This window comes from Suncus etruscus, chromosome 6 (assembly GCF_024139225.1).
Source record: "Suncus etruscus isolate mSunEtr1 chromosome 6, mSunEtr1.pri.cur, whole genome shotgun sequence".
In the NCBI taxonomy this organism is placed as follows: Eukaryota; Metazoa; Chordata; class Mammalia; order Eulipotyphla; family Soricidae; genus Suncus; species Suncus etruscus.
This window is the reverse complement of record NC_064853.1, coordinates 13,173,820-13,196,746: the sequence shown is the minus strand read 5'-3', so window position 1 is coordinate 13,196,746 and position 22,927 is coordinate 13,173,820. Positions and strand designations below refer to the sequence as shown.

Genomic DNA, 22,927 nt, shown 5'->3' with positions numbered 1-22,927 from the left:
AGGGTTTACTCTTGGCTCTATGCTCAGAAATAGCTCCTGGCAGGCTCAGGGGACCATGCGGGATGCAGGGAATCGAACCACTGTCCTTCAGCATTTAAGGCAAATGCCTTATCTCTGTGCTATCTCTCCGGCCCTTATTTCTTTTTTTTTTTTTTTCTTTTTTTTTTTTTTTTTTGGTTTTTGGGCCACACCTGGTAACGCTCAGGGGTTACTCCTGGCTATGTGCTCAGAAGTTGCTCCTGGCTTGGGGGACCATATGGGACACCGGGGGATCGAACCGTGGTCCGTCCAAGGCTAGCGCAGGCAAGGCAGGCACCTTACCTTTAGCGCCACCGCCCGGCCCCCCCTTATTTCTTTTTTTAAACATTTATTTTGGAGGGGAGATTTGGGTTCCACCTGGCAGTCCAGGGAACATACATAGTACTGGGGACAAATATCTCACCTCCTGTATTCTTTCTCCAGACCCAAAGGAACATTTCAGGGGATGTGCCAGGATCAATGACCATTTCTCTTTTTGTGAAGGAGTGTTAAGTTGAAATGCTCAGGGCTTATTGCTGGCTCACACCTAGAGGTGCCTGGAGGCCATATTTGGTGCCAAGGAGTCAAATTGGGGTCAGCCACAGGCAAGGAAGGCAAAGTGCTTAAGCAACTGTTCTGTTTCTCTGGTCTCAGTTTGCTATTGCAAGGAAGCCTGCTCAGATCGATATCTAGAACTCACATGGGAATAGAAACAGCTGTGGAACTCAATTCTGAAGGCAACCCTTAATGATGGGTGGTAGGGGCCAGAGAGATAGCACAGCGGTAAGGCATTTGCCTTAGACGCAGAAGGACAATAGTTCGAATGGTCCCCCGAGCCTGCCAGGAGCGATTTCTGAGCATAGAGTCAAGAGTAACCCCTGAGGGCTGCCGGGTGTGACCCAAAACAAAACAAAACGAAACAAAATGTTGGATGGTAGCTCAGTGAACAAGCAAGAGGAAATCGTCTGCTTTTGTCACTTCTGCCTGCTGCTGCTTTTGGCTCAACCTGGCTTATGGTTTTTATCATTTTTTGGGGGGGCCACACCCATGACACTCGGGTTACTCCTGGCTTTGCACTCAGAAATTGCTCCAGGCTTGGGGGACTATATGGGACACTGGAGGATCGAACCACAGTCCGTCCTAGGTCAGCTCATGCAAGGCAAATGCCCTATCGCTTGTGCCATTGCTCCGGATTTTCATCATTTTTTATTTATTTATTTATTTTGTTTGTTTGTTTGTTTGTTTGTTTTTTTGGTTTTTCGGGCCACACCCATTTGATGCTCAGGGGTTACTCCTGGCTAAGTGCTCAGAAATTGCCCCTGGCTTGGGGGGACCATATGGGACGCCGGGGATCGAACCTCGGTCCTGATCCTTGGCTAGCACTTGTAAGGCAGACACCTTACCTCTAGGGCCACCTCGCCGGCCCCAAAGATTTCTTTTTTTTTTTTTTTTTTTTGGTTTTTGGGCCACACCCGGTGACGCTCAGGGGTTACTCCTGGCTATGCGCTCAGAAGTCGCTCCTGGCTTGGGGGACCATATGGGACGCCGGGGGATCGAACCGTGGTCCGTCCGAGGCTAGCGCAGGCAAGGCAGGCACCTTACCTTTAGTGCCACCGCCCGGCCCCTTTGTTTGTTTTTTTGGGGTCACAACTGGCAGCGCTCAGGAGTTGTTCCTGGCTCTATGCTCAGAAATCACTCCTGGCAAGCTCAGGGGACCATATGGGATGCTGGGATTCCAACCACTGTCCTTCTGAATGCAAGGCAAATGCCTTACCTCCATGCTATCTCTCCAGCCCCATTTCATCATTTTTTTAAAATTTCATTCTTTCCTTCCCATTTTGTGTTGTGCTGTATGGACATTTGATGACACTCCTTAGAAGGCAGGGTGTCACACTTGTTTTATAGTTTCACTCCCTTAACCTCGGTAGAGCAATACATCTCTTGTGGTTCTGGGGATCCCGGATGCCAGACTTATGCCCAACGCATGTGGGGCCCCAAGGCTTTGAACTTAGACCTTATACTTGCAAGACCAGGTGCTTTGAGCCCCAACCCCCTCATATCTGTGTGGTCTGAGTTTGAAAATGTTGTCTGCACCACAAATCCTGGGGAATCTGGTGAGTCAGTTGCTGGAGCTGGAAGTGACAGTGGAAAATCAGTGAGTTTGAAGTTGATATGTGATTGTCGGGGATGTGACCTGTGTTCCTTGGCATTGTATGTTGGTTTTGAGACTCCGGCCTTTGTTCCCTCCTAGGGGGCATGGTTCTCTGTGCTCCATTACCCCTTCTCTGGTCCATGCCTCTCTGGAACCGCTGTCTGCCACTTTTGGACCTTTCCTGCTGGGCTCTGTTCTCGGTGCCTACTTGCACCACAGATTGGAGAGAACATCTGTGTTTCTTGCAAATGTGCCCTGGTGCAGGTGGTTATGTGGTGAAATTTGGGGAGCTGGGGGGGGCTGGAATCCAGTATATTTGCACCCACTGTCCTCCCATCCCTGCTGTTCCCACAGCTCTCCAGTCCCCACCTGACCCAATTCAAGTTTAGGGTTTAGTTTGCTGTTTTCTCAGCTCATTTCCCTGCTCAGAGATTAGCTTTATTTATTTTTTGCGTGTGTGGGGCACACTGGGGGTCTTTAGGGATCACTCCTGGCCCTGTACTCAGGGGTCATTTCTGGCTGTGCTTTGGGGGAGACCATATGGGGTTCAACCTGGGGGCTGCATGCAAGGCAAATGCACTACCAACGGTGTTATTGCTCCAGCCTGTTTTTTCTTTTTTAGAAGGGATTGGGCCACATCTGGGGTATTCAGACCTTACTCCTGGCCTTGTACTCATGAATTCTTCCTGGCAGTGCTTGAGGAGGGACCATATGGGATCACAGGGATCAAACCTGAGTTAGGCACATACAAGACAAATGCCCTACCCACTGCGCTATAGCTTCAGCACCCTCTTTTTGTTTTTTGTTTTTTGTTTTCTGTTTTTATTTTTGGGTCACACCTGGCGGCGCTCAATGGTTACTCCTAGCAATTTGCTCAGAAATCACTCCTGGCAGTCAAAGGGGATCGTATGGGATGCTGGGATTGGAATCACCATTCGTCCTGGATCGACTATGTGCAAAGCAAACGCCCTACCACTGTGCTATGTCCTGTCCTCCCCCCTCCATTTTCTTTGTTTTTTGTTTTTTGTTTTTGTTTTGGGACCATACTCATTGATACACAGAGATTACTCCTGGTTATGTACTCAGAAATCCCTCTTGGCTTGGGGGACCATATGGGATGCTGGGGGATCGAACCACAGTCTGTCCTAGACTAGCACTGGTAAGGCAGACGATTTACCCTTAGCGCTACCACTCCGGACCCCCCTCCTTTTTTTTTTTTTTTTTTTTTTTTAATCTTACACCAGGTTGTGCTCTGGGCTGCACCTGATTCAATTCTGGTTGTACTTCCACTGAGTGATTTAGACTTCCTGAAGTAGCAGATCTACTCACAGTTATTTTTATTTTTTAATTTTTTATTATTTATTTATTTATTTATTTTTGGGTCACACCCGGTGGCGCTCAGGGGTTACTCCTGGCTCTGTGCTCAGAAATCACCCCCGGCAGGCTCAGGGAACCATATGGGATGCTGGGATTCGAACCACCTTCAGTCCTGGGTCGGCTGCATGCAAGGCAAACACCCTACCGCTGTGTTATCTCTCTGGCCCCACTCACAGTTTTTAGACTGGAGACTAGATTTCCAAGTGCAAGGTTTTTGGAAATATTTCCATCTATCACCGGTTTATGATGAAATACAGTAAAGGAGCCTGGGACGGGGGAACTGAAGGGAAAGGGGCCAAGGGGACACCCCACAGTAAGTAGCCTTCATCCTGTTGAAGCAGATGGTACCAGAGAAAACCCTGTGCCAAGCTACAGCCTGGATCCTGCCTGGAGAGGGGGCCTGCAGCAGAGAGCCTGGCACTGCCTCCTTTCCACAGTGTTTTATGTGTGAAATTTCTCTTCATCTCTGGGAATGGAGGGGGAAGGGAGAGCATGGGTCTAGAAGGATCTAGAAAAAATCTAGAGCCCCTGAAAGTCTGGAGAACCAGAGTCTAAGGCTGGTGGCAGAAAGGCCCAGAGGAGAGGGACATTAGGGCTGGGAGCTTGCAGAGAAAGCTGGAGTCTCAGCTGAGAACTCAGTTCTGGGTTATTTCCCATTGGCTTCCTCACCCCACTTTTGGCCGCTCTTTCTCTGGCTGGCTGGTGAAGGCAGCCAGATGCTTACCAGACGAGTTGAGCGCTCTTGATCTGAGCCAAGACATTTTTCCTTGGCACATCTAAAAATTTTGGATCTTGGGAGATGCCAGTTATTTTTTCACCTGTAGGTTTTTTTGTTTTGTTTATTTGTTTGTTTTTTAGTTTTGGGGTCACACCCGACGGGGCTCAGGAGTTACTTCAGGCTCTGCGCTCAGAAATTACTCCTGGCAGGCTCGGGGGAACATATGGGATGCCGGGATTTGAACCATCGACCATCCTGAGTAGGCTGCGTGCAAGGCAATTGTCCTACTGTTGTGTTATCTCTCTGGCCCCTCACCCGTGGTTTATTTTAAAGGTTTCTTTTTTTTTTTTTTTGTTTTGGTTTTGGTTTTGGTTTTGGGGTCACACCTGGCAGCGCTCAGGGGTGACTCCTGGCTCTATGCTCAGAAATTGCTCTTGGCAAGCTCAGGAGACCATATGAGATGTTGGAATTCGAACCACTGACCTTCTGCATGAAAGGCAAATACCTTACCTCCATGCTATCTCTCCGGCCCCTATTTTAAAGTTTTCAAAGGAAGCTATTGGTGGGAGGAGAAAGATGGAGAAGCAGAGGCTGCTGGGTCCAACAGAATCCAGGACCACCTACCTGCAGGGCCCCTCTCCCCATCCCTGGCTCAGCACTGCTAGCTACACATCCGCTGCCAGCATGTTTCTGGATTAGGGGTGCAAGACTGGACAGAATGAGTGCACTTACTGTTGATCCATTCTAGTCAGAGTGAGCCACAGGCCACAGTACAGCGTGGAGGGCGTTTGCCTTGCACAAAAAAACAAAACTGAGAGCAATAGCACCGTGGTAGGGTGTTTGTTTTGCATGTTGCTGACCCAGGACGGACCTGGGTTTGATTCCTCAGCATCCCATATGGTCCCCCAAGTCTGCCAGGAGTGGTTATTTTTAAGCAATTTGTTTATTTATTTATTGAGTTTGGGGCCACATCTGATGTTGCTCAGGGGTTACTCAGATGCTCAGAAATTGCTCCTGGCAAGCTCCGGGTACCATATGGGATGCAAGGAATCGAATTGGGCCCATCCCATGTCAGTCGCATGCAAGGCAAACACCACACCGCTGTGCTATCACTCCAGTACCATAAACCTAGATTTTAGAGCCAGATCAAATCCTTGAGTGTAGAGAGAAAATGGAAATGATATCACCCAAGATGTTTCTCAAACTGTATGCAATGAGTACGTGGAAAGGATGCTTCTGGGCAGATCTCATTCAAGAGCATGAAATTAGGGGGCCGGACTAATAGCACAGCATGTAGGGCATTTGCCTTGCACACAGTAAACCCAGGACAGACCGTCGTTCAAATCCCAGCATCCCATATGGTCCACCAAGCCTGCCACGAGTGATTTCAGAATGCAGGACCAGGAGGAACCCCTGAGCACCACTGGGTGTGGCCCAAAACCCCCAAATAAGGAACATGGAATTAGTAAACAAGTACTGACACCTATGAACCAGGTGTTTTTCTAAGCAATTTTCTACACATGAGCTCATTTAAAAGAACATTTTTTTTTGTTTCTTTTTGGGGTTATTTTTTTGTTTTCTGTTCTTGGTGGTTTGTGTGTGTGTGTGTGTGTGTGTGTGTGTGGTTTTTGGGTCACACCCGGCAGTGCTCAGGGTTTTTTCCTGGCTCCGTGCTCAGAAATTGCTCCTGGCAGGCACGGGGGACCATATGGGATGCCGGGATTCGAACCGATGACCTTCTGCATGAAAGGTAAACGCCTTACCTCCATGCTATCTCTCGGCCCCTCTGTTCTTGTTTTTGAGCCACATCTCTTGGTGGTGTTCAGAGGTTACTATTGGTTTGGCACCCAGAAATTGCTCCTGGCTTTGGGGACCATATGGGATGCCAGGGATTGAACCTGGGTCTGTCCCAGGTCGTCTGCGTGCCGGGCAAAAGCCCTACCACTGTGCTCTCACTCTGGCCCCAAGAGTAAATATCTCTGGCCTCCAGGAGCGATTTCTGAGTACAGAGCAGGAGTAAACCCTGAGCACCTCTGGGTGTGACCCAAAAACAGTTTGGGGGCCCACACCCAGCAGTGCCTAGGGCTTTCTGCTGGCTCTGTGCTCAGGGATCACTTCTGTCAGTGCTCAGGAGACTTTCTGAGGTTCCTGGTATCAAATCTAGGTTGGCCATGTGCAAGGCACGCACCTTAATCTCTATTCTCTCTGGCTCCTGAATTTTTTTTTTTTTTTTTTTTTGGTTTTTGGGCCACACCCGTTTGACGCTCAGGGGTTACTCCTGGCTATGTGCTCAGAAATCGCCCCTGGCTTGGGGGGATCATATGGGACGCCGGGGGATCGAACCGCGGTCCTTCCTTGGCTAGCGCTTGCAAGGCAGACACCTTACCTCCAGCGCCACCTACCCGGCCCCACTCCTGAATTTTTATTTAAAATTTTTTTTTTTTTTTACTTTGGGTCACATCTTGCAGTACTCAGGCCTTACTCTTGGGCTGTACACAGAAGACCATTTGGAGTACCAGGGATTGAATTCAGGTCAGCCGTGTGCAAGGCAAGCACCTTGTGTGTGTGTGTGTGTGTGTGTGTGTGTGTGTGTGTGTGTGTGTGTGTGTGTGTGTGTGTATGTGTATGTGTGTGTCTGTGTCTATGTGTACATATGTGTGTAAATGTGCGCTACTCCCAATGATGCACAGGGGATGCTCCTTACTCCTGGCTGTGCTAGGCAGACATCTGGGATCCTGGAGCTAGAATCCCAATCAGCCACATGTAAGGCAAGTACCCTACCTGCAGCACAATTGTTAAAGCCTGAGAAATTTAAAAAGAAGGAAATTTAACATCTTTGGGAGGAAGCTGAAGCATGACTGAATTCACTGGCAGTTTCCCTCCAGAGCTCAAGGGCACTGTGGCCACAGTGATGGCAACTGGTAGTGTTTTATCAGCGACAGCAAGAGAAACCTCAGGGCAGAATACTGTGAAGCAGATGGAGTGCTTTTCTGCTGGACACTAAATGCGGCTACAATTTAAAATAAGTGTATTCTTTTTTTGTTTGTTTGTTTTTATTTTTTAACCACACCCGGCTGTACTCAGGGGTTACTCTTGGCTCTGCACTCAGAAATCGCTCCTGGTAGGCTCGGGGACCATATGGAATCCTGGAGATCAAACCCAGGTCAATCACTCTACTTGCTGTGCTATTGCTTCAGCTCTTAAAATCAATCTGTTCTTTTGGTTTTGGGCCACACCTGGTGGTACTTAGAGGCTTTTCCTGACTCTGCGCTCAGGAATCACTCCTGGTAGGCTCAGGGACCATATGGGATGCTGGGGATCGAACCCGGATCGGCCTCGTGGAAGGCAAGTGCTCTACCTGCTATGCTATTGCTCCAGCCCCAAATATAATTTTCTGCTGTGTGTGTGTGTGTGTGTGTGTGTGTGTGTGTACTAAGCTGTTCCCTGACCCATCCCACTTGCTGAGCAGTAGTTTCAGCCCCCTGAGCGACCCTTGGACTGTCCTAAGGAATGTCCAGGTCATCCTCAGGCTGGGGAATTCATTGCAGGCAGCAGGGAGCAGCCTGTGGGTTTGAAACTGGGCGTGGATGGGGCCCAGGAGGATAGGGGGAGTCTCAGTGGAGTTGTGCAGTATCCCCTTGGAAAGGCAGCGATTCTAAAGAGCAAGGAACCTTGTATTTCCCCCTGGGGCATCCTTAACCGTGAACACTTGCTCTTGCCAGAGTTCCCCAAGAAGCTTCTGCCCTTTGTCCTGATGTCCTGATGATATTCATGGCACCCTGTGCGAGAGGCTGAGAATATGGACTCTGCCATTTGCTTGAGTTTTAGTCCCAGCTCTGCCCTTCATAGTTGAGTTACTTTGGGCACATGATCTACCCTCTTGGTGCCTCTGTTTACTTTTTTTTTTTTTATGATCTTAGGGCAGTGCTTACTCCTGGCTCTGCACTTAGAGATCATTCCTGGCAAACCCAAGGGATTAAATGGGGTGTTAAAGATAGAACCCAGGTCTGCCTTGAGCAGGGCAAGCACCCTCCCTGCTGCATTCCAGTTTTCTTCTCTTTCCTTCTTGAAGACTGAAAGACATTTCTGACCTCAGAGATATTTACTCTTGGGGCCAGAGTGAGAGCACAGTGGTAGGGCTTTTGCCCGGCACGCAGACGACCTGGGACAGACCCAGGTTCAATCCCTGGCATCCCATATGGTCCCCAAAGCCAGGAGCAATTTCTGGGTGCCAAACCAATAGTAACCTCTGAACACCACCAAGAGATGTGGCTCAAAAACAAGAACAGAGGGGCCGAGAGATAGCATGGAGGTAAGGCGTTTACCTTTCATGCAGAAGGTCATCGGTTCGAATCCCGGCATCCCATATGGTCCCCCGTGCCTGCCAGGAGCAATTTCTGAGCACGGAGCCAGGAAAAAACCCTGAGCACTGCCGGGTGTGACCCAAAAACCACACACACACACACACACACACACACACAAACCACCAAGAACAGAAAACAAAAAAATAACCCCAAAAAGAAACAAAAAAAAAATGTTCTTTTAAATGAGCTCATGTGTAGAAAATTGCTTAGAAAAACACCTGGTTCATAGGTGTCAGTACTTGTTTACTAATTCCATGTTCCTTATTTGGGGGTTTTGGGCCACACCCAGTGGTGCTCAGGGGTTCCTCCTGGTCCTGCATTCTGAAATCACTCGTGGCAGGCTTGGTGGACCATATGGGATGCTGGGATTTGAACGACGGTCTGTCCTGGGTTTACTGTGTGCAAGGCAAATGCCCTACATGCTGTGCTATTAGTCCGGCCCCCTAATTTCATGCTCTTGAATGAGATCTGCCCAGAAGCATCCTTTCCACGTACTCATTGCATACAGTTTGAGAAACATCTTGGGTGATATCATTTCCATTTTCTCTCTACACTCAAGGATTTGATCTGGCTCTAAAATCTAGGTTTATGGTACTGGAGTGATAGTACAGTGGGAAGGACATTTGCCTTGCACACAGCCAACTCAAATTCGATCCCTGGCATCCCCTATGGTCTCCAGAGCCTGCCAAAAGTTATTTCTGAGTGCAGAGCCAGGAAGCATTGCCAAGTGTAGCCCCAAAACAAAAGCAATGAAGTTTAGGTTTAGAGTTTCTACTTTTTTGTGTGTGGTGGTGGGATTCTCCTAAGTGGGGCTTAAGATTCCAGGATATAACCCTCTAGGGGTTCGAGGCCAATAAGGCATTGCTGTTTGGACCACACAGCCTTTGGTGTTAAGGAGTCTAGGAGGTGCTGAGGACTGAGTTGGGGTGGGCTGCATGCAAGGCCTTAACTCTTCTGCTGTCTCTCAGCCTCAGAAGTGTCTTCAGTAAGTGTCAGGGAGAGAGAAGTCTTTTTTGAGGGGGCGGAATCACACTCAGAGATGATCTTGGATTATTGCTGGCTCTGTACTCAGGGATCATGCCTGGTGATGTTCAGAGGACCCTATAGATTACCAGGGATCAAACCTATGTTAGTCTCATGCAATGCCAAGTGCCTGGTACCTGCTGTACTGCATCTCAGCTTCCAGAACCAAAACATTTTGGTGTAAAGGAGAAAAAAAAAGTTGGCTCTAAGCAAGGTCAGTTGAAGGGCGGAGCCTGGCTTTCCGCCCTGAGCCCTTTAAGTGCCCACATGCCTTGAATTGAAGAGTTTCTTTCAAAATTTGCACTTCTGAAGGACTTTGATAGCTATTTCTGATCCAAGAATTTTTTTTTTTTTGAAACTTGCTTTCTTCCTAGAAGATACCCATCAAAGTAATTTCAGGGATAAGTCATTTCTAGAATAGTTTAACTCAATCTGCTTTTTTCAAGTAACTGCTTCAGTGCCAAAATTGCCTTCTAAATGGGCTGGAGTGAAGCATTTTGTGCTTTGCAGATTCCAAAGCTGTGGTTTAGTTTGCCTGGGGAGTGCAGTGTGGGGTGAGGTGGGGGCTGTGACCTCTGACCTGGAAGCTGTTCTGGGAGGTTCGGGTTGTGTTTCTCGCATCCAACTTGTTGCACTTTGACAAGTCACCTCTGGCATGGACAGTGAAAAGAATGTTAAGCTGTTACCTATTTCTGGTCACTTTGCCAGACCTCTGGGGATAATGGGGGCATTTGTCCAGCTGTCTTTTGTGTCTTCTTAGCCCTCATTTTATGGATAATTTTTATGAAAATAGGACATATCTGTTTTCAAGAATAGCAATATTTTTTTTGGGAGGGGAGGTGGGCACAGCTGGTGATTCTTAGGGGTTATTCCTGGCTCTGCATTCAGAGATCATTCCTGGTGGTGCTTGGGGGACTAAATGGGATGCTGGAGATCAAATCCTGGTCAGTCATGTGCAAGGCAAATACCCTACTTGCTGTACTATTGCTTTGGCCCAGGGAAAGCAGTTATTATATCCACAACTCAGTCTCAGATCGCAAATATTGCTGATGGCCCGCAAGTCCCCAGATGTCCTCTTAACCACCCCAATGCCCCAAGTCTTTTTCCTGCATCTAGTGGGTGATTATTTTTTCTTTTTATGTGTCTGTATCCCTCAACCATATATTGGCTTATTTTTTGGGGGAGAGAACTTTATTTTGCTTTCTGGGTCACATCCATAATGCTCTGGACTTTCTCTTATGCTCAGCTCACTCCCAGTGGGGTTCTAGGGACCATGTGTGGTGCTGGGGATTGAACCCAGATTGGTTGTCTGCAAAGGCAAGTGCCTTATCTGCTGTACTATATCTAATACCTGGTATATTGTTTATTGATTTATAGTCTGTTCTAGACTTTTATATAAACAGGCAGGTTTTTCTTTTTTTGGAAGGGGGGAATATAGGGGTGTGTGTGTGTGACATCCATCGGAGATAGACATTTTTGGCAGTACTGGGGACCATGATGTGTTTGGGTTCCTGTCCTTTGAACTTTCTCTGGCCCCTAAATGGGCAGGTTCTTTAGACACTAAACACCCACACATAATGAAATAAAATCAAGTCTAGGGCTGGAGAGAAAACAGCAGGTAGGGTGTTAGCCTTTGATACAGCCAACCTGGAGTTCAACCCAGGAGTGATTTATTTCTCTCTCGTTTTTTTTGTTTTTTTTTTTGGGGGGGGGGGCACACTCAGTGGTGCTCAGTGGTTACTCCTGGCTCTGTGCTCAGAAATTGCTCCTGGCAAGCTCAGGGACCTATGGGATGCTGGGGATTGAACCCAGGTCAGTCTTGGGTCAACAAGGCAAATGCTTTATTACTCTGTTTCCCCCAGGAGTGATTTTTGAGTGCAAAGCCAGGAGTAACTATTGAACACACACACACACACATACACACACACACACACACACACACACACAGAACAACAACAACAACAAGGATCAAAAGACAATGTTTGCATATCCAACCCCATTCATGGGAATCACACTTTGGAAATTGGATCCTATTCCAGCCTTAGCAGCTAACGTTGCTGCTTTTCCTTGGAAAAATGCACAAGAACAGCCGAATGTCTGAGCTTCCTGTCTTCTGCCAGGTGTTTTATTTCAGTTTGCTGCGGACATTGGGCTTTTGTCCAGCTGCAGACACATTGTTCAGTCCCGTCCTTGCTGGCTGTTGACTTGTCTGGGCTTCCCTGGTAGGAAGCGAGCGATGTGGAAGTTTGATTTCATATCCAAACACAGGAATGCTTGCTCGACTGCTCCACAGAGAGCCAGGGCTGCCAAAAACAGCTGCAAAAGTATGTTGGACTTAGATCTTTTCTTCTTAGTAAATTAGATTAGGACAGTTCTGGAGTCTTCCATGGAGTTATTGTGACCTGGGAATTGCTCAGAGCTGAAAGTCTGCTAAGATCTTTTGCTCTACTGTCTTCCTTGGAGCCTGGCTATGGTCTCAGCCTCTGTGCTTCTTCTAGAGCTGTCTGCCCACTTCTTTGCCATGGCTCTAATCTATACAGGCCATGCATTTAATTGCTTCAGTGCTTTCCATTGCTGTCTCTACATCCCGAAGAAGAGATTTTTGGATTAGGTGACTGTTTTCATTCATTTCACTCTGGGTTTTATCTACAATGTGAATAACTAGTCTTGGCTGGAAAGGATGTTTTCCAAGTAATTTTTTTTTTTTCAGATTAGGTGCCATGATTTACAAAAGTGTAAATAGGGGTTGGAGTGATAGCACAGTGGTAGGGTGTTTGCCTTGCACACAGCCAACCTGGAACAGATCCAGGTTCATTCGCTGGTATTCCATATGGTCCCCTGAGCCTGCCAGGAGTAACCCTTGAGTGGGTCGGGTGTGGCCGAAAAACAAAAAACAAACAAATTAAGAAGAAAAGACTTGGGTACTTAAATGGAGAGAGAGAGGGAAAGAGAGAGAGGAAGAGAGGGAGGGAGGGAGAGAGAGAGAGAGGGGGGGAGGGAGGGAGAGGGAGAGGGAGAGAGAGAGAGAGAAAGAGAGAGAGAAAGAGAGAGAGAAGTATTGAGAAGGTAGGACCCCCCCCCCATGGGCCCAAGGGAGATGTTAAGATAAACAACCAATCTAGAAGTTCTTCCTATGTAGGTGGGTCTTTGCCATATAAGAGGAAGCCATCATTGTTAAGGGTGAAGACCAATAAGGCCATATTGTTTAAGGTAAATGCTGGTTGACCTAACAATGGAGTTTCAGGCAGTGTTCAACACTAAACCCACTGCTAGTGTCAGCTTTCTTCCACCAGTGCCCTCAGGTTCCCACCAGATTCCTGGTGGTACTCAGGGACCTATGAGATGCAGAGGGATTGAACTTAGATTGACCACATGCAAGGTTGCACTTTACAAGCTGTACTGTCACTCTGACCCCAACAGGCACATTATTTTTTTAAAAAGTTTAGTTATTGTGCCCCACCTTCCTACTTCCCTTCCACCCAGAGAGGGCTTCTCATCTAGAGCCAAAGTAAAAAGATGAAAGGAAAGTATTCTTGATAAATGGTGCTAGGAAAGCAGGATGATATCTGCAAAAGAAACTAGATCCTTGTCTCATACTGTACCCAAAAGTTAGTTCCAAATGGATGAAGGCCTTGATGCTAGACTCCAAGTCATAAAACACAGGAAAAAACAGGAAATATAGATCTGACATTCTTAGTTTTCAAATCTGATGTCTTTAGACAATTTGGCTCCAGCTGCAATAGAAACACAGTAATAAATAGATAGATTGCATCAAAACGAAAGTTTCTGCACTGTAAAACAATCCCCATTCCCTGCCAATGCCACTAAATTGAAGACATTTTACTAAATGGGAATAGATATCACTATGCCATCTGGCTAATGTCCACTTTCTATAAAGAACTCACAAAACGGAATAACATAAACATTGAAAAACAAAACATCAAAAAACAGGGACAAAACTGGAGAGATAGAGCAGAGGTTAAGGCCTTTGCTTTGCATGTGGCTGACCCTGGTTCAGTTCCCAGCACTACATATTGTCCCCCAAGCACCACCAAGATCGACCTCTGAGCATAGAACCAGAAGCAGCCCCCCCAATCACTGCTGCATTGCAGCAAAAAACAAACAAACAAAACTAAACTCCAACACCCAAAGCGAAAAAGCAAAGGGGAAATGAGGAACTTAAACATGCTTGGACTAAGGAAGGTATAAGCATGGAGCATTGCTATCACTTAGAACTAGAGAGATGCAAATCACAATGTTCCATACTCACATTGTCTTGAAAGCATCAGAAAGGTCATAAGCCAAAGCATATGGCTATGGGGGAATAGGAATCTTATTCACTGTTTGTGGTTAAGCTAATTTAGCATCAGTAGAAACAGTTCTAAAATGAATCGAAATAGGGCTACTCGTTGATAGCACAGCGGTAAGGTGTTTGCCTTGCACGTGACCAACACAGGAAGGACCAGGTTCGAATCCCAGCATCCCATATGGTCCCCCGAGCCTTCTAGGAATGACTTCTGAGTGCAGAGCCAGGAATAAACCTTGAATGCCACTGGGTGTGACCCAAAACAAAACAAAACAAAACAAAAAAATTAGGGCTACTCTATTGCCCAGTAATTCCTCTCCTAAGAATGGGTTGAAGTGTAGGTTGTTTATTTTTTTGGATTGTTGTTTATTTGTTTGCTTCCTTTTTGGGTCATACCCAGCTGTACTCAAGGTTTACTCCTGGCTCTGTGTTAAGGGATTACTCTGGATGGGCTTGGGTGAGGGGCCATATGGAGTGCCAGGGATGGAACTTGGGTCTGCTACATACAAGGCAAGTGCCCTACCAATTTTACTATTGCTCTGACACTGGAGTATATATAGGTTTTGTATGCTGGAGTCCCAAGTTTGAATCTGGTATCATACAGTCACCAAGCACCTTTAGTTGTGGTCCCACAACCAACCAACACAGAAACGGGATGCAGAGGAAGTATTGGAGGTAAGACATTTGCATGGAGCTGCATTGCCACGACCCCATTTGTGTAACCTTAGTGTTATAAATGGTCCCTTTGAGTACTGCCAAGAATCACCCTTGAGCACAGAGCTAGGAAAAGCTCCTGAGCACCGCTGGTTATGACCCCAAATCAAAGAGCACAGAAGAACACTAGTGCATAAAACCACATCTGCACAGCTACATTACTTGTAGGGCTATTTGAAAATACCCAAGTGCCTGATGCTGGATGAGTGGAAAAGAAGATGTGAAATGACTGTTCAGCTGCTAGAAAAAATAGCCCGGTGCAGAATGAGATAGCATGGATGGAACTGGAGTCATGCGAAGCAAAATAAATCCGAGGGAAGGAGAAATACCGGATGGCCTCACTCATAGAGTAGACCGTTTTTCATTCGCTTTTTTTTTTTTTTTTGGTTTTTCGGGCCACACCTGTTTGATGCTCAGGGGTTACTCCTGGCTAAGTGCTCAGAAATTGCCCCTGGCTTTGGGGGACCATATGGTACACCGGGGGATCGGACCACGGTCCTTTCTTGGCTAACCCTAACCCTAACCTTACCTGTAGTACCACCTCGCCGGCCCCTCTTTCGCATTTTCAAGGACTTGGTGTTGGGGTTTGATTAATGAATTCTCTTAACAACCTGTAAACCTGGTGCAACATTTAATTTCTATTTTTAAGTTTGGGGAAAAAAAAGGGTGAGGAAGGCATAGTGGGGTAGTAACTGAGTTGGTTTTCTGCTTGCAGGGCTTGGGTGAACCCAAGAGGACAGCTGGGGTGATGGTGGGGTAGGGTGGGAGGGTGAGGTTGCAAGCACTGTCTCAAGGCCCAGTTCTCTATCCATTTTCCAGGTGGAGATGAAGGGTTGAGGTGCCAGGCATTGGGGGGGAGGGGGCGCAGAGGCACAAAAACTTCGGCACAAGGGCACTCTGTTTCTGGTTATCAGGGGATACCTGAGAACAAAGCAAAGAAAAACCAAAAAAAAAAAAAACAAAAAAAACCAAAACAGTCCCCTGATAGAACTGAGAGGTAGAGGTGTGTGTGTGTGTGTGTGTGTGAGAGAGAGAGAGAGAGAGAGAGAGAGAGAGAGAGAGAGAGAGAGAGAGGGAGGGAGGGAGGGAGGGAGGGAGGGAGGGAGGGAGGGAGGGAGAGAGAGAGAGAGAGAGAGAGAGAGGGAGAGAGAGAATAAAAGTAATATGGTCCCGTGGATTGCATTGGAGAGATACTCTGGTCTGGGTGTGGGGTGTGCTAACTTACATGTTCTTTTTATAAAACATCACTTCAATTAAATAAAAGATGGCTTTAGTACATACTTATATATGTATATGGAAGATCTGGAGTCTGATTTATTTTTGTTTTTGAGGTAGTTTTATTTTTGAATTTGGGGTCACATCTGACTGCTCAGGGGTTATTCCTGGATCTGCACTCAGGAATTATTACTCTTGGCAGTGTTGGGATGCCAGGAATCGAACCCAGGTTGGCTGCATGCAAGGTAAATGCCCTTCCTGCAGTGTTATGGCTTTGGCTTTCAAGGAAGATCTGGAATTAAAAAAAAAAAAAACAAAACAAAACAGTGCAAAGCAAGATAAGAGATTAGTGGGTGGTGTGTGTATGTGTTTGTCCTTGTGCAATTTTTTTTTAATTTGGGGGCTACATCTGGTGGTGCTCAGGGGACCATATGGACTGCTGGATTCTTTTTTATCTTTTAGTACAATGATACAATGATAGCTTTTATTGGAAAAAATTTACTTAAAGAGTGGGGGATGAAAGAGAGTAATACGTGGTGGGGTGGGGAGAGAAAGAAGAGAGATGAGAGATTCAAGGGAGAACCCAAGCTTGATGGGGCTGGAGTGATAGTACAGCAGATAACGAAGGTGCTTGCCCTGCATGCAGCCGACCTGGATTTGAGCTAGCATCCTGTATGGTCCCAGAACACCAGCTGGAGTAAGTCCTTAGTGCAGAGCCAGGATTAAGCCCTGAGCACCTTCAGGTGTTGCCCTGAAATCCAAAAAACAAGCAAGCAAGAACCAGAGCTTAAAAGAGCAAGACCCCTTGTGCAGTTTTGTTTGTTTGTTTTATGGTCACATCTGGCAGCGCTCAGGGGTTATTCCTGGCTCCAAGCTCAGAAATCGCTCCTGGCGGGCACAGGGGACCATATGGGATACCGGATTCGAACCACTGTCCTTCTGCATGTAAGGCAAACACCTTACTTCCATGCGATCTCTCCGGCCCCCCTTGTGCAGTTTTAATAGAATGCAGATTCTGTCCCTAATCAGAGACCCAAATGAATGCAAATCTTGGCCTGTGTGAAGTATGGGGGGGGGAATGTGGTCCTAGCTGGGGTGGGGGTGGAGGTGAGGGTGGGGGGAGGGGGGGTTGTAAAGGCTATACCATCCCTCAGTGGGTACATGCTCACTCAGGGTCTCCAGGTGCATGGAGCACAGGCTGTGAACAGGGAGATGAGAAAGGGATCAATATAATCTGATCAGTATAATTTGCAGACCCAGGTAGGAATGGGTTTGTTCTTAATGAGATGGACCACCTGTTACTGCAGAGCTGGGGATGGCTGATGTGGCTGAAGGACTTTATGGATGCTGCTTAGAAGTAGAATGAAGAATTGAAAACTCCCAGGGACTCAGAAGGACCGGGGGTCACTTGATCTGGCATCATGGTCCACCATGGACATGGCTATTTCTGCTGAGACCTGTCTGCCTGTATCATAGGACCTGTATCATAAGTGACATTTTCTGCCACATGAGTCTTGGCAGGAAAAAGATCCCTGCTTCTGATTTAGATGATAGCATTATCCTTTTTTTGGGGAATGGGGTTTGGGTCACACCCAGCAGCACTCAGGAGTTACTCCTGGCTCTGTGCTCAGAAATTGCTCCTGGCAGACTCTTGGGACCATAAGGGATGCCAGAGATTGAACCCTGGTCTGTTCTGGGTTGTTCGAGTGCAAGGCAAATGTCCTACTGCTGTGTTATCATTCTGGCCCCAGCATTATTTTTTTTTTCAGCATTATTTTTTAGGTTGAGTGATGTGCAAAATACCCTAACAGTAATTTTGATAAAATGTTTTATTATAATTGAGAGTTTATAATGGTGTTGACATTTATGGTCTTAATGTAAAGTTACTTCATATTGCTTTTTACAGCACAAAGGCAACTGGAATGAACAAATCTTAAAACTACCAGGTCAATTTGAAATGATTGTTCTATCTCTCCATGGTGTCACCTAAGTTAAAGATTTTCTGGGCTGTGATTGGTGCTAATGAAACATTCTGTGTTGACATTTAGGTTCACTGAGCTTGGCATAAATTTCTCTCTATGTAACTCTTCCATCAGATTTCCTGCAGTGCTACAGATATTGAGGCATCCAGGAATTCTAGATCTGAAACAAATTTGGTGGCTTGTAAGTTTGATATGGTTATTAATGTGGGAAGCTGGATCTGTTCTGTCAGGGTATAGGGAATGGCACTGGGCTTCTGTAGTTCATGTAGAAAGGGGAATCAAGTCCCCCTGTCCCAATCCACTTTCTTAGAAGGCCACAGAGGCATCAAACTAGACAGGGCAACCTGGGAAGTATCTGTGACCATTATTTTTCTCCTGGAGCTTAGTGGCAGAGTTAGGGTGTTTTTCCTGCTAGGAAGATGGCCTCAATTGATCTTCCTTGCACGCAGGTTTGATTTTTGTAGCTGTCAGAATCCATGCAGGGAAAGGACTGGTTATGATCACAGCCAGGAGATCTGAGGTCTGTTCTGGCTTTTTGCGTCTGGGGTCAGGTGTCGTCTTGGTTCTGAAGATGACTCAGTTGGATTTGGACCATAACACCCTGTTTCTTAGCCATGAGTTGTTCCTGAGAGCTGCCCACTCCCGTTGCCATGGCAGCCTCGGCAGTCCTGGTCTCTCCCTCCTGGCACAGCTTGCTCTGCCACGGTCTTTCTCTGCTGGGCTCTTCATCAACTAAGAGCCTCTGCGTCAGTCGAATGTCAAGAACTTCGTGTTCAGTCAGATACAAAGAACCAGCGACATGAAGAATCCGGAGACAGCTGGTGTCTAATCTGAGGGAACATCAGAGAAAAAGGATGCTATTGGCTCAGGCACAGACTTTGGGCTGGAACAGAATGGAGGAAAGAGCCAATTTTGTTTGTTATCTATTATTATTTTTTGCAATCTCATGCTGTGTAGCTAGGGGGAAGGGGCTACTCCTGGTTTGTTTAAGGGGCTGTGTAGTGCTAGAAATCACACTCAGGGCATCCTACATATGTGTAAGAGTGTACTCTAGCCCTCCACACCACCCTCAGCCTGCAAAGTCATTCCGGATGTTACAAGTTTGAGCTGTTGAAGGGAGGTGCATACTGGCTCATCTCCCGGAGATAGTCAGAGATGTATGGGGCATCATTTGTGATATTGTTCTTCATAAATTATTCAGCCTAATAAATCCTAATGCCATTACTATCCATCCTATAGGAAGGCCTTTAAACAAGGATAATGTAGCCCAGTCTCTGAAATAGAGGTTTTAAAACACTTCTACGTATTCTTACCGAGGCAGTCATATATTTTCTTTTTATTTATGTATTTTTTGGCTTGGGGTCACATTTCAGCAGTGCACAAGGCTTATTTCCTCACTTTGAACCCAGGAATCATGCCTGGCAGGACTCGAAGGCTATATAGAGTGCTGGGGATGAAACCAGGGTTGGCTGCATGCAAGGCAAGTGTCTTATCTACTGTACTATCTCTCTAGCCCCACATGCTGCTTTTCATTCTATGTATAAGACTAATCCCAGATTTATTTTTCTTTTTTCCTGGCTCTGTGCTTTGAAACCACTCCTGGCAGGCTCCAGCGATCATATGGAATGCCAGGAACTGAACCTGGGTCCATCCCGGGTCGGCCGTGTGCAAAACAAATGCTTTGCCACTGTTCTATTGCTCAGGCCCCATAATCCCAGGTTTCTATTTCCTTTTGGTGGTTCCTAGAATCACACCCAGGACTTCAGACACACAACACACGTGTTATTCCACCAAACTATATATCAAACTATATCCCTGAGCCCTAGGGATAGAATAAGATAATATCTTTTTTTGTTTGTTTGCTTTTGGGTCATACCCAGTGGCACTCAGGGCTTACTCCTGGCTTTACACTCAGAAGTCACTCCTGGCAGGCTTGGTGGACAATATGGGATGCCAGGATTCAAACCACCATCTGTCCTGGGTCGGCTGAGTGCAAGGCAAATGCCCTACTGTTGTGCTATCTCTCTGGCCCATAAGATAATGCCTTGCCATCAAGTTATGGTAAATTGCTGTATCCTTCATTTGGTATTTTCTTTTCCAAGTGAATCATTTCTTTTCATTTTTATTTAAAAATTACTTGGTTTGGGCCCATGCCATTCAGTGAGGCTCAGGGCTTATTCTTGGCTCTGTGTTCAGGGATAATTTCTGGCAGGCTCATGGGATCATTTGGGGTACCAGGGATCAAAACTGGGTCACCCATGTGCAAGACAAGTGCCCCATTGCTATACTTTCTCTCTGGCCCTTAGTTCGGGTGCAGATTTTTGAGGGCAGGGGCATGGGAGAGGCTGCATAAATTTCGGGTAAACTAGAGTGACTGATTCTCATAGCAATTTAGTTCTGGGTGATGTTTTTACAAAAATGTGGTTGACCTGTGAAGAATGTGGCTCTTTCTTAATGATTCATTAGCAGTTCCCTGGAGCGCAGACCACCTCATCTTTGTTTAAAAACACAAAAAAGCTGATTTGTTCTACTGAAACCAACACACAATTAGACATGCAAGAAATTATTTGAGGGCCCAGGGAAATTGCTCAGTGGATTGGAGGATATAATTTTTGCATGCAGGAGGTGAACACTAGCAGGTATATCCTAAACCCCTCTTGTCCCAAATTACTTAAAATTAAGATAGAAGAAAAAAAGTTGTTCCTAGTCCGCCTAGGAACTTGGCCATCCACTGATGATACCAAGTTGCTTTTTCAGCTGTGCCAGCAGGATACCATCTGCTTGTGGTGAGGCTCATCAAAATAAAGATGAGTGACTCTTTGTCTGACCTGGCATTCTTTCTAGAAGGTGGGGGAACCTTTTCAGTCTCTAAAGAGAATGATTGATCCCCCTCTGCTTCCTTTAGCTGCATGTACCATGATCTCTCTACTGGAGCATGTTTTTCTTGTCATGAGGAACCTGTGAGGTTGGGGTGGCAGGAGGTGGGCTGGGGCAGGGATGGGACTCAGTGGTGCCTTGATGTGGTTTTGTTCCCAGTATCAGCAAAAACAAAGAGAAACTTCTGGGAGGCTCCGGCACTCTTTCCCTGCACCTAAGTTTGATTTTGTTTGTTTGTTTTGTTTTTGGGCCACACCTGGCAATGTTCAGGGTTTACTCCTGGCTCTGCACATAGGAATTATTTCTGTCAGTGCTCAGGGGACCAGATGGGATGCCGGGATGGAACCTGGGTCGATCCATGCAATGCAAACATCTATCCACTGCACTATCTTTCTAGCCCCCAACTTTGATTTTTTTTTAATTCTGATTTTTTCCTCATTTATATTATTAATTTTTTTGGGGGGGGTTTAGGGCCACACCTGGTGATGCTCAGGGGTCACTCCTGGCTATGCACTCAGAAATTGCTCTTGGCTTGGGGGCCCATATGGGATGCCAGGGGATCAAACCATGGTCAGTCCTAGGTTAGTGCGTGTAAGGCAAACACCCTACCGCTCCAACCCCTACATCTTTTTTTGTACTTCTGTTTTATTTCTAGAGATTACTCTGTTAACTTGTTTCCCCCCCTGATAATTCTTTCGGGGAACAAGTGGGATAGCTCACTGCTGTCTAGAGAGAAAGCAATATTCAGAAAATGACTATTTCTAAAAGCTTTTCTGAGCCAGTGTGACAGTAAAGTGGGTAGAGCATCTGTTTGTCTTATAAGCCACCAATTCCAGTTTTGATTCCTGCTATCTCATATGGCCCTCTGAGCCCTAACAGGGGTGAACTGTGGGCAGAGAACCAGGAGTAAGTCCTGAATACTGTCAGATGAGATCCCCTAAAACAGAAAACCCAACTGTCCCTGCCCCAGCTAAGGCTGATGTTGGATCCATCCTGTTCCCAAACCACCCTTAGAGCAATTGCTTTGAGGATTCACCTAGAGGCTAAAGCTTCCAAGATACCACTCCAGAGATAGGGAAAGACAGCACAAAGAGAGGAGCCATCTTCCTATGATTAGTGGTTACTCTTAGGCTTAACTCTGGGCCATCCCTCCTCCCTCACAGAGCTCTTCAGATTAGAGAGGTAACAGGCCACTTTATGCTTTAACAACTGTGTTGCTCCTTAGACATTCCTAAGCCCCCCATGCTTTATCTCCTCCCTGGTGCCTCACCACCCCCACCTACCTCGGGCTATGCTTCTGCTATGTCCCTGGTCCTGCCACTCTGCACATATCTGAGTTCCTGTTGTCCTATTATTGGAACGGAATAACATGTCTCTGGTTATCAGCCTGGGACCTGCTCTTTCCAGGTCATCATCTGGGGGACAGTTCCTCCATTTTTTTTTGTTTGTTTTTTTGTTTTTGGGCCACACCCGGTGACGCTCAGGGGTTACTCCTGGCTATGCGCTCAGAAGTCACTCCTGTCTTGGGGGACCATATGGGACGCCAGGGGATCGAACCGCAGTCCGTCCTAGGCTAGCGCAGGCAAGGCAGGCACCTTACCTCTAGCGCCACCGCCCGGCCCCAGTTCCTCCATTTTTAATGTACCATGGAAGTTGACCCTTGCTGGCCCACTGGGTTGGCACAGAAGTGCCAGGGGAGAGTGGGTTTGCAGGAAGCTTTGCTGAGTGTCTCCCTCTCTTTAACAGAGGTTGGTGATATGGCCAAGCAGTACATTGAGAAAGGACTGTTGGTTCCCGACCATGTGATCACGAGACTCATGATGCTGGAGCTAGAGAACCGGCGTGATGAGCACTGGCTGCTGGATGGTGAGTGGGACCCTGGTTCGAGTCTCTGGGGAGAGGCCGTCGTGGTCCTTGGTATATTCCTCAGTGCTGTATTGAGTTCGTTTGATGCTTTTTTTTCTTTAGCCCCTTAGGCATTTCTTTTGATAGCATAGTAGAAACCCACCATGAATCTGGCCAGTCTTTTTTGGGGGGCTGTGTGTTGAGGTCACACCTGTAGCACTCAGGGGTTACTCCTGGCTCTGTGCTCAGGAGTCACTCTTGGCAGACTGGGGGTGGGGGGTGAAAACCATATGGGATGCTGGAAATTGAACCTGAATTGGCCACATGCAAGGCAAA

The 22,927-nt window shown here is 46.8% G+C and overlaps 1 protein-coding gene and 1 pseudogene across 1 annotated transcript in view; both read left to right on the top strand.

Annotated features, from left to right (window-relative positions):
- The window catches only part of AK4 (adenylate kinase 4), a 78,978-nt gene that overhangs the window by 29,092 nt on the left and 26,959 nt on the right, over positions 1-22,927 (top strand). The window contains exon 3 of the mRNA XM_049774418.1: positions 22,493-22,612. Coding sequence (XP_049630375.1) covers positions 22,493-22,612 — 120 coding nt within the window. The remainder of the gene's footprint in view (positions 1-22,492; positions 22,613-22,927) is intronic.
- Positions 7,074-7,283, top strand: LOC126012470 (uncharacterized; annotated as a pseudogene).